General features: G+C 38.1%; 1 protein-coding gene across 4 annotated transcripts in view; it reads right to left on the bottom strand.

The window, feature by feature from the left end:
* The window catches only part of LOC136834414 (zinc finger and BTB domain-containing protein 41-like), a 96,792-nt gene that overhangs the window by 23,895 nt on the left and 60,727 nt on the right, over positions 1–12,170 (bottom strand). For all 4 annotated transcript variants that reach the window (XM_067097006.1, XM_067096988.1, XM_067096997.1 and 1 more), the window contains exon 4: positions 3,634–4,302. In XM_067097006.1, the coding sequence (XP_066953107.1) occupies positions 3,634–4,302 (669 nt within the window). The remainder of the gene's footprint in view (positions 1–3,633; positions 4,303–12,170) is intronic.

Raw genomic sequence — 12,170 nt, 5'->3', positions numbered from 1 at the left:
GACGTCGTCACCAGTTTGCAGTCGTAAATCTGAGGACGGTCTGGGAATAGGATCCACAAGTGATGACACATCACCACCATAGAATGTTGTGGGATTTTTCATACCACTATAATAAAGTTAAAATTATTGTTGAATTCGTGTTTTCATGAAGGCAATAATTACATAAAGCAAATTATTGAGTAATTTTTGCCATCAGCAGTCAAATAATCACGATCATGGCAACTTCCAAACTTAGTGCCGTCACAACACGTCTATACCTGTGGATAGAACAGAAGTAGAGGGCTGTCATTGGCTAGCAGATTTCCATGGCAACCATCCAGCCAATCAGGTTTTAGCCGTATTCTGTCTGAGAAAGAACATTTGCTCTGAGAAGCTGATGATGACATAAGTGCACGTGTTTTGAATATAAAACGTAGTTTTTAATAGTGTATGTATTTTACTGGTTACATGAAGAATAGAATGAATTCCTTCTTATTACTTTGAGTGCAAAATTGTTGGTTCAGAGATTCTTCGGCAACAAAATACAAACATATTTTTTTTTGCTCCAGAAGATATTTACTCAAGCTGTGTTGACATACCTTTAAAGCAAAATTCTTCTCTTTAATCTCTCGAGGATAGAATTATGCTGCATAGAGGGAACTGGCAATTTTCTCTCTCCCTCTCTCATGTCATTTGCCACGTAAACACAGACAGAATTACACTGCAGAGAGGGACTGGCAATGCTCTATCTCTCTTTCATGTCATTTGCCATGCAAACACAAGTATTGTTCAGTAACTCGGCTTTTGTCTTCGTAAAGTTTACCTTTGTCATGTCTTTTCTTTCCTAAAAAAAACATACAAAGCACTGTACTGTAGCTACCAGTTGGGCAGCAGATAGGTAAAGCTGTTAATGCTCAGTGATTGGATACAATACTTCCTACTGTTCCAGACGATATTGTTTCTTTATGACGGTACGTACCGTGCACAAGTTAAATTGGTTACAAGTTAAAAGCATTAAGTTCAGCACAGTATAAATACAAACAGTATATATAAAATAAAAATATAAATGAAAAGTTTTTTTTTATTTACCTTTGGTAAATAAAAAGGAAAACAGTATGCGACAAGCAGAGGAACAGTAACTGTCTTAAATCGTGGTCGAACATTACGTATTTTAAATCGGCTGACCCTCTTCGGTGTCCGTCTTATCCGATGTCCAGGTTAATGAGGTCAGGTTTAATGAGGGTCGACTGTACAAAAGTAATATAAGAAATATATACAATGTTATTGGATACAGTGAATTAAGGCATAACATTTTAAAAGATCCATATTCGTTATGTTGATGTTTGTATAATACGATATGTGAATACAGAGTGCAGTATAATGTAGGCTACGCTACCATACATGTACACGATATACCATAGTGTAGACTAAGCAAATTCTTGTTTGTTATTCAATTCCTCTTTGTACTGAATCATCATATGTCACTCCGCATGAATCTCCAGAATTAGCTGATATTACTAATTACTATACCGTGTATTATAGTGTAGGGTAGGTTACCATATATGTATATGTGGTACCGAATACCCTAGTGTAGGCTAGGCTATATTCAAGATACGTTTTTTCCAACAAGCGATGGGTTTTTTTGGAACCTAACCCCATCGTGAGTAGGATAATACCTGTAGGCATTTTTAGTTTGGTTTTCTGTGTTTGGACTATCAAAATAGGCAGTTCTAAGCATTTTTAGAAGGGTTCTAAGTATTCGCGGGTTCTAGCTATTCGTGGGGGGTGTGGTAAGCATCCCCCGCGAATACAGGGGGTTTACTGTACACCAAAAACTGAAGTGGCAATACTGGTACAGCCAAGGGGAGAGCACCAGGGCTGGTAACTGTCGAGGTGGACGACACTATAAAGCGAGAGGAAGGGAAATGGGATAATAGGCCACCGAAAGTTGGTACTCCTGGACGGCCTAGAGAAGCCCAGATGCCAGCCAACTTTTGAGCCTTTGAACCTGAAAAGAACAAGAAGACGTTGCCTCTTTCCTCATGGGAGGGAACTTCCCCAGTCTGAGAGAGCGGGGTTACCCAGAGAAAAAATATCTCCTGACCCCTCTCCCAAAACTTCCAAAGTTGAAGCTATGGAAGAATGGGAAGGGGTAAAAAGTTCCAAGGAAGAAGCAGCAACTGGAGGAGGAATGCACAAAAGGAACCAGAAGGTGGCTGAGAAGCAGCCATCGAAGGAGGAGAAAACCCCTTCCAAGATGGTGCTTTCTTCCTCCTCTGATGTTTCCTCTTGGTAAAAAACCTCCACTGCTCAGGAGGCGAAGAACGACACTGAGAGAGGGGAAGGGAGCGAGCCTTCGACTCATCCCCCCCCCCAAAAAAAAGAGATGGGGCAAGACACAAGACAGGAACTGTAGCTAGGAACTCCCACTGGTCCTGGAGAGAAAGTTGGGAGCAATGCACTGTCAAAGATCTTGCGACATCAACCTCCGTGTTGAGGGAGAGGGGGGAAAAACTTGCTATGCTTAAGCAAGAAGTATCTTCGTACGAACTGAATATGAAACTCTCGCCTTTTAACACAAAAAACCCATCTTGTCTCGATCCTCTTCATCTACACAACATCTAAAAGACTAATACATTACAACATTGCAAAAAATTATGTAGTTGAAAATAAAAAGCACTGACTGTTCAAGAAAACAGAATACACAAAACAAACACCAAGTGGATAGGTGTTGGGTTTGCATAAAGACAAAAAGGCACCACAAAAATGTAAAATGATATACTGTATAAGGAGAAAGGCTCCAAAACTTATGCAGACTTTGTAGCAAGAATAAGTGTATATATCATTATAGAGACATAGAAAAACATGTTGAAATGTTACAATATATCAATACTAGCAAAGTATAAACAAAAAAATATTCAAACACAGAAAAGAAAGTCGAATGGCAGAAGAGAGAAAGGAACACACGTCTCGACGAGACGGCGGCCAAAAGTACATTCCGTAGAACTGAGTGCACACTGACTTGGTGGGTGGTACTGCCACCTCTACCACCGGTAACTGTTACCATAACCACCTTGCAAAAGTTTAACAGCCGGACTTCCAGATCGCTGAAAGTTATTCCCTTGCGTAAAGACCGAGGGTTTGTATTTGTGTAGGAACAACTGCAGCATGCCATGAACAAAGAAGTGCTTTTGAGCCAGGGCAGGTAAAAATTTTGAGCACCTGCCTGACTGGACAGGTTGAATTTAAAGTTTCGAGCCCTTACTCTCCAACGATGAAGGACATAAAAATGTTAAAACTGCTAGAGCACAAACCAACTAAGAGAATTATTGCTTTGGGGATGTAATGGCCCTTCTCACAACCTACTGTCTCGAAAAGCACTGGGCGAGTTATATCCTTCCATGGGCTAAGAAAAACCAATACAAAGATTTGAATATTGTATGGAATCACTCTGCATTATGAATTGTTGTTACCATGACTTGAGACATCCTTAGTTGTAATAAAATTAATAATAATAATAAACTAAAATCTGCTGCTAAACAAGAAATAATAGCAGCAACAGGGAATGTTCAAGGAAAATGGATACATTTTTATAAAGAACTGTTTTTATCCTATCTAAAGAGAATGTATATGAATTTATCACTGTAACATTACCTTGGCAGTATGATCTGGGGAAAGTTCAGAGGATGAGGAAGAAGTCAAGATATCTCCATTGTCGTGGATTTCACTCTGACTGATGTGGAGTTGCAAATCCTTTAACTTGTTTGGGAAATTTCCTAAACTGTTTTCCCATCCTTCAAAATCATTATCACTATCTGAACTATCATAAGTATCCAAAATGCTATTTCCTAAATCCAATGGCCTATATGAAGGGCCTGACAGAAGGATCTCTTCTTCCTCCATAGAAATGTCTGACACCTCACATTTAATCCTGGTTTCATATGCAAAATCACTCTCTAAATTGCCACTGCTGCCTAAAAACCTTGACTCACTCTCTTCATGCATGCTCAAAGATGTAACATTTGACACTACCAGATTTTCAATTGTTTTTTCACTCTCTCTTCTTCCAACTAACTGATGTAAAACAGTGGTCATTTCATCTAGTGAGGAAGGATCCCCCATGGAATTAACAAGTGGAGATAAAAGCTCTCTCCATGCTTCAAAGTATTTAGCGCATTCACTTTCTCCACTTGGAAAATCTTGTTGAAAGTGCCTTCCAGTAAACTTGCAATCTTCATTATTGGCAACTGTATCCAAACCTTTCAAGCCAAGCCATTTAGCAGCTCGGATAAAACTTGGAAGATCATCTTTAGTAACAGTAACCTGAAAGATGGAATAATTTTGAAATAAAATGCACACTTAAAACATGCTAATAGTGCTAGTAAACAATACTGTCCAGGGATTCATAAATCTATATCAATATAAAAGATCTAGTTCTTACTTTTTGCTAGAGTATTAATAAGGCTGCTACTCAGAAGTTTAATGAATTTCAATTAAATAAAAATTCTATTTACTGTACTAATAGTTTCAGCTTAAACATTTCAATTATACAATGCTTAAAAAAGCACAGGTTCTAAAAACTTAGTAACAGGATAAACTGAAAATTCTGAAGATTCTGACACAAACTCTATAAGGGATTTCTTACTTGCTTTCAAAGATGGCTGAAATTTTGGCAATGGGATTTAACATGTTTCACTGTTAATGTTGAGAGTTGCAAACTGCATACAGGAACTGGGCCATGTGAGGTATTCATACACTCATGGATCAGACAAACTGTGACATATTCTTCAGCAGGGCAGAAATACAGTACTATTCTCTCAGTTATCCATGATAATTCTTCCTGAACTTACTGCTGTTAATAATCTCTCCTTAAGCTGATGCAATAAAATATTATAGTCCCTCTAGTACAGTATATGTTAACCCTTAAACGCCTACTGGACGAATCATCGTCGACTAAAATTGTCTGTTGGGTCCCAAGTGGACGTACCGTACGTCGACTACAAAAAATTTCAACCTTCGGTCAACTTTGACTCGACCGAAATGGTCGAAAAACGCAATTGTAAGCTAAAACTCTTACATTCCAGTAATATTCAATCATTTACCTTCATTTTGCAACAAATTGGAAGTCTCTAGCACAATATTTTGATTTATGGTGAATTTTTGAAAAAAATTTTTTCCTTACGTCCGCGTGGTAATTCGCCCGAAAATTTCAGAAATTCTTTCGTCATTTTGCCGTAATTTTTGCACTGTTTTATATTAGTTTTTACATAAAGTTTTATATATGAAAATGTGCGCAATTTCATGTAAAATACAACAAAATACAACCCATGGTTGTAGCTTTTATCAGTTTGGAAATATTTTCATGTAAATCTCGATAACTGCCAAAATTTCAACCTTCGGTCAACTTTGACTTGACCGAAATGGTCAAAAAACGCAATTTTAAGCTAAAAATCTTACATTCTAGTAATATTAAATCATTTACCTTCATTTTGCAACAAATTGGAAGTCTCTAGCACAATATTTCGATTTATGATGAATTTTTAAAAAAAACTTTTTCCTTACGTCCGCGCCAGAAATTCTTTCGTCACGTTGTCGTAATGTTTGCACCATTTTATATTAGTCGTTACATAAATTTTATATATGGAAATGTGCGCAATTTCATGTAGAATACAACAGAAAATAACTCATGGTTGTAGCTTTTATCAGTTTTGAAATATTTTCATATAAATCACGATAACTGCCAAAATTTCAACCTTCAGTCAACTTTAACTCGACCAAAATGGTAAAAACGCAATTATAAGCTAAAACTCTTACATTCTAGTAATATTCAATCATGTACCTTCATTCTGCAACAAACTGGAAGTCTCTAGCACAATATTTCGATTTATGGTGAATTTCTGAAAAAAAAAAAAAAACTTTTTTTCCTTACGCTCATGGCGCAGTAACTCGGCGAACATCTCAGAAATTCTTTTCGCCACGTTGTCGTAATATTTGCATCGTTTTACATTAGTCGTTACATAAACTTTTATATATGAAAATGTGCGCAATTTCATGTAGAATACAACAGAAAATAATTCATGGTTGTAGCTTTTATCATTTTTGAAATATTTTCACATAAATCACGATAACTGCCAAAATTTCAACCTTCGGTCAACTTTAACTCGATCGAAATGGTAAAAAAACGCAATTGTAAGCTAAAACTCTTACATTCTAGTAATATTCAATCATTTACCTTTATTTTGCAATAAATTGGAAGTCTCTAGCACAATACTTCGATTTATGGTGAATTTAAAAAAACATTTTCCTTACGTCCGCACAGTAACTCGGCCGAACATCTCAGAAATTCTTTCGTCACGTTGTCGTAATGTTTGCACCGTTTTATATTAGTCGTTACATAAACTTTTATATATGAAAATGTGTGCAATTTCATGTAGAATACAACAGAAAATAACTCATGGTTTTAGCTTTTATTAGTTTTGAAATATTTTCATATAAATTACGATAAATAGAAAAAATTTGACTTTCGGTCAACTTTAACTCGACCGAAATGGTCGAAAACTGCAATTGTAAGCTAAAACACTTACAGTCTAATAATATTCAATCAATTAGCTTCATTTTGCAACAAACGGGAAGTCTCTAGCACAATATTTCGATTTATGGTAAATTTTTGAAAAAAACATTTTTTTACGTCCGCGCCTTACGGATTCATGCATCATATTGTTATAATATTTTCTCTGTGTTGCTTTGATCGTTTTACAATTTGTTATATACCAAAATCATCGCAATTTAGTGTACAAAACAAAGAAAAAAAAATAATCCGTTAGCTTTAACCGTTTTGCTCACAGCGCGATTTGTATAAAATTATAGATAAAAATTTTTTTTTGCGCTGTCACATATTTCAATATTTATATATGATGGTTGCATACTAAACTTCAGGCAATGACAAAAAAAAAATGAGCCAAAAATGAACTCTTAATCTCAAAAACTAAGCGTGCTGTGATTTTTTGAAAAAAACTTTTTTTCCGCTTCGGCGCTAACTCCCGAACACCGCCGGCATACGGGAGACGTTTTTGTAAATAGAGGCTCGGCGTTTAAGGGTTAAGTTTGGTCATTTTGACAAAAGTGGAAAAATCCACAAAATTACTCCTAAAATATATTATTATATATGTGGGACACTTGGGATCAAACTTAGGAAAAAAAAAAAAATTAATCTCTAGGTTTGAGAGCCCCCTCAACACGTCAAGATGGTCCCAATTTGAAGGGGAGCCTCATTTGTAAACAAAATATCATTAGAGTTTCAGTGAAATCATCTTTACAGTGATTCCATCATAATATGTCTTTATCATTAAGTTTCTTTATTCAAAAACTGTGAATTAATTCATAAACCAATTCAGGTCTTTGTCAGCTTCGGGTATATTAATCTTCTGCTGATATTATGATTGGTCTATTCCTCCTCTCAAGAAGTATTTTCCTCTCTTTTGCGAGCTACCCTAACACCAATGCCACTCCTTGAATACATAGCTTTGCCAACATATCAGCCTGTTTGTCCAAATATTCTTTCTTATCTCTTCTTGATCTTTTCCCACAGAATGATCAATATTCTTGATGTGGAACCAGCCCTCAATGATTGTCAGCTCCTACTCAGATATGGTTCTAAAACTGCAAATCTATTTTAACATTTGATTGCAAAAGCCTCTTGATGTTCATCTTCAAGAAGCTTAACTGTATCAAACAGATACCTTTGTCAACTTTTTTATTGGGTGCTTTCTATTTCAGCTTTAGTAAGGTACTGCAAAAGCTTCTTGATGTTCATCTTCAAGAAGCTTTCCTTTATCAAACCTAGATATTCGATCTACTTTTTTACAGGGTACTCTTAATTTCAGCTTTAGTGTGGCAATGACAAGTCTGTGATCACTGCTGATATCTGCTCCTCTGAAGCTCATAACATTCCTCAATATTCTTTTTTCTTTCTAGATTAAGAGCTACATGATCTATCTAGTTTTTATGACTGCCATCTGGAGATGTCCAACTGTATTTATGGATGTCCTTTTGTTGGAAAAGAGTAATTCCAATACCCATATTACTTGCAGCACTAAAACTAATAAATTGCACCCCATTTTTGTTTGCAGACTCTCCTAGGTCTCTCTTGTCCATTACATCCTCATTACCTTCACTATTCCTACCAACTTTTCTATTCATATCACCATACACAATTCCACATTTCTTCATGGTATTTCATCTATGATATTATCTATTTCTACATGAAATTTATCTTTTATTTCTTTTTCTCCACTAGAGTGATCTCTATATGTGTTAGGTCTATGGTAACTATAGGAAGCAAGCAACCATATTAGCCACCTGTTATAACTACCGCTCTTCTCCTGGGTCTACAAGTGTTTTCCTAGCAGAGCTGTTGGGATAATGTCTGACAAAGGTGGCCTAGACAAATGGAGCATGACAAAGTCTTCCTTGTGCCTGTTAGCAACACAAGTTTTTTATTGCTGGAAAACCAGAATGTTACTGTGTATTCTAATTTCCAAGTTTGTTCCTAGAAGGCCAAATATACTGGCAAACTCACTCAGTTGCAGAGATCAAGTTTTACCGTCTGAGCAATCTCTACTAGTGTTAGGTCTGTGGTCAGTAGATGAGCAGCAGCAGCCATATCAGCCTATTAGAACTGCATGTAAAAATTGAAGGCAGTCTTCCAGCAAAAAACAAGCAGTTGTTGGAATAATGTTTGACAACCATAAAGCAGTGGCCTATATTCATAACAAACGGGATGAGATGTCACCCTCCATGTGCCTGTCAGCAACAGAAAGTTTTTTGCAAGCAAAGGAACAGAATGTTACTTTATTTCCCAGGTTTGTTTCTGGGAGAAACAATATGCTGACAGACTCCAAAATGTTGCAAAAATCAAAACTTACCATGAGAATGTCTTTATACCCAGCATGCAAATGGTTATGGAGGTTTTGGGGCACACCTTGAGTTAATTTGTTCAAAATCAGCAGGAGCTGCTAACTACCAAATAACTGGTCACTGTTCCTGGATCCAACAGCACAAGGTAAGGAAACTAATGCTTACCTGGTGCAACATGAAGCCTATGCTTTCCCGTCACTTTCCTTAACAAGGCTAGACTCAAGGAAGCTTTTTTCTTTAATGAATGTAACCATGGCTATGGTCACTTCACTTTGGCCCCAAGAAGCTTGGTTCATAAACCTCTTAGCTCTGCTGATGGACCATCCACAATCTATTACAACAACCCCATTTTTGCTGCTGCAATCAAAACCTTCAGCTCCTCCAACCACATACAATGTTGGGAGGAGCAAGGTCTTCTGCTTTTGTACAGTCTCTCTCCAGGAGATAGTAGTAATATAAAAAAAATTTTTAAATAATTTGTATTTTTCCTAGGTATGCTTAAAATAGCTTTTATGTTGAAGTATACCTCAGCACAAGCTGGAATTGGTCACTGAAACTTGGTAAAAAACTAGTTAACTGGTGGTTACGGGGGGATGAGTTGAGGAATACCATTCTCTCACCGCTATCACCAAGCACTTTTCCTTTGGCATCTGGGACAAAGTAGGGTGATATGATAAAAGGTTCTGGTTTGTATATCTAAGAAAAAAACAGAAATTACTTAAAAAATTATTTATTCCTATAGTTCATGATCCACATCCTACTCAGTCTGGCATGGAATGTCAGATCAGTAATGTGAGCCAGCAAGGTGGGTTCAAAATATGAAAAGCCATGTGCTACAGCAAAAACTGGAAGACAGCTATACCTGGCTAATTAAAAGGAAAAGCAGAGCCTCCCTATTAAAAGGAAGAGCAGAGTCATATCTTATTAGCTGGAGTTCTAGACTGGCTGCTAGACAGAGTAGCCACTTACACCTGTGCCTAGTCCAGCATGCGATAGGGCCTAGATGCTACCATGCAGTGGGAAGAAGGAAGAAAGATAAGCCAATCACTATACCATCCCCTAAACTCTTAGAGTACCTTAAGATGCTTTTCCATCCAAAAGGAGCTAGGTGCTTGCACTACTTGCTCAGCAGCCAGAGCAGTTCCCAGAGCAAAGGAGTTTGGGAACCTGTGGTGATGTCCCTCAGGTAAGAAGCGGTAAAGTCTGACTGATGCTTTAGACATCTGTCCTCATCTGCTACCAAAAAGTTACTCCAAAATGCAAGGAATGGAATCATGCCCAAACCTTTTAAATTTTTGCCCAAACTGTAAGACTGCCTTCTTGTCAGAATCAGATTAAGCTAATCTGATACATCACAAAATCAGAAATGGTGTTTCCAAGCACTTACTTCTTGTGTTTGCCTGCACTACCAAGAGGCAACAACACTGATTGCAAGAGGTCTAGTCCTACTTTGGGTGCATATATGGCTCACACCATGCACAAAACCCTTTCAACCAGACCACAAATAAGGTCCTGGAGAGAGGAAACAAAAGCTCTCATGTCTCTCATCAGATTGAAGATTCCCAAGTTTCTGCCACACACACACTGGGGAATTAATAAGCATGAGCAATTCCAAACCTCCCAATACTGGACAAAAAGGCCATGATACTCACCAATATGCTTCACTAAGGAATGACAGTCCTGTGAGTCTGGTCTAGGTCTGACACCTGTCTCAGGGGTTCACAAGGGCCCAAGTTGGGTTATGAAGGACAAAATTCCCACAATACTCACCATTATGCTTTGGTCTCAGGGGCTCATACAGAGCCCAAACTAAGTTATGGATGAAAAAAGACCTGTCCCTCCCCAGAGGCTAAAGCCCCAAGAGAGCAAGACTGATTCAAGCTCCCTATTGGAAAAGACAGCACCTGGCTTTGCTTCTGAATAAGGAGTTTGTATATATCAAGACTATCGGCAAGAGACGGGAATCACGCCCTTGCCCACAACCCCTGCTGCAAGCCGCAGCATAGGACATGTCCTACAGAGCAACAGGAATTCCCATGCTGCCGCTCTGACCACCAGTGACAGAACGAGACCAATCGATCAACAGAAATTCAGCACCCCAATGGCATCATGTTTAAAATTCAAATGTCTGCATGTAGTAACGAAAACCCTGTATGTCAATTTGTAATCCAGTCATGAAGACGTTGCCAAGAGGTGAGGAAATGGTCTGTCTACTAGAATACGAAAAACTTTAAAAAATCTTGAATAATTTTTCCTTATTCCTGAGAAGGTTGCCTGAAGAGAAAAAGAAGTGTACCGATTCAGTCTTGATAAAATGAAAAGTATCAGTGAACAATAACATTAACTTCAACAGAAAGTTTTTTTTTTTTTTTTAAGTATGGTTGGGTGCCCAGCGACAACTGAGAGATATATGCCCTTCAGTCTGAAGGCCTGTTCCATAGTAGATAGCTTCCATCATGGTGACAAAGAAGAGCTTGGATGAAGAGGGTAAAGGAGGACCACAATCCACTAACTGAAAGCTCTGACTGGAGAGATGGTCCTCTGTGTCAGATCAAGATGGTCGGATTCCAATGGATGGTGAGTGGGTCCACAAGGAATCTCTCTGGGAGACAGCCAAGAGCCATGGAGGTATTCTGAGCCTCAGTTTAATCAACACATGGTTGACCACAGAAAAGAGAGAGAGAGAGAGAGAGAGAGAGAGAGAGAGAGAGAGAGAGAGAGAGAGAGAGAGAGAGAGAGAGAGAGAGAGAGAGAGAGAATGGCCCAGGGGTGCTGAGAGGCATCTTCCAGGGCAAGACAGGTATGTGGCACTGGAGAACAGAACACCACGAGGTCTGAATACCTAGCTGGTAAAATCTCCATCCTTGGCATGTTTGTTTGGTTATACATTTTACTCTAAAAACAAATGGTGGAAGTTGCTTGGAGTGATTTTCACAAAATTGCCAATGCCTTTCCTTTCTGATAAAAATCCTGGTTAAAGACTTAGGGAGCCTCTGAAATCTGGACCAGTTCTGAACCAGCAGACTTTGCTGATGAAGATCCAGGGGCATCTCACCAGCATCTATAAGCATATCTCAGTAGGTGATGGCTTGAATGCTCCTGTAGCTAACCTTACTCCTCCATGATGAATTGAATTAATCATTTTAAGGCTATCAGGCTTTGCCGAGGTGTCACTTCACACCAATAAGTAAATTTTGAAAAGACTAAGGCTTTATATAGTCTCAATATTTGAGTTTGGTAGGCACCCCACAAAGTGTGGGAGTCAACTTGCAGCA

The sequence above is a fragment of the Macrobrachium rosenbergii genome, chromosome 4 (genome assembly GCF_040412425.1).
Source record: "Macrobrachium rosenbergii isolate ZJJX-2024 chromosome 4, ASM4041242v1, whole genome shotgun sequence".
Classification (NCBI taxonomy): Eukaryota; Metazoa; Arthropoda; class Malacostraca; order Decapoda; family Palaemonidae; genus Macrobrachium; species Macrobrachium rosenbergii.
This window is presented reverse-complemented; position numbering and strand designations above follow the sequence as displayed.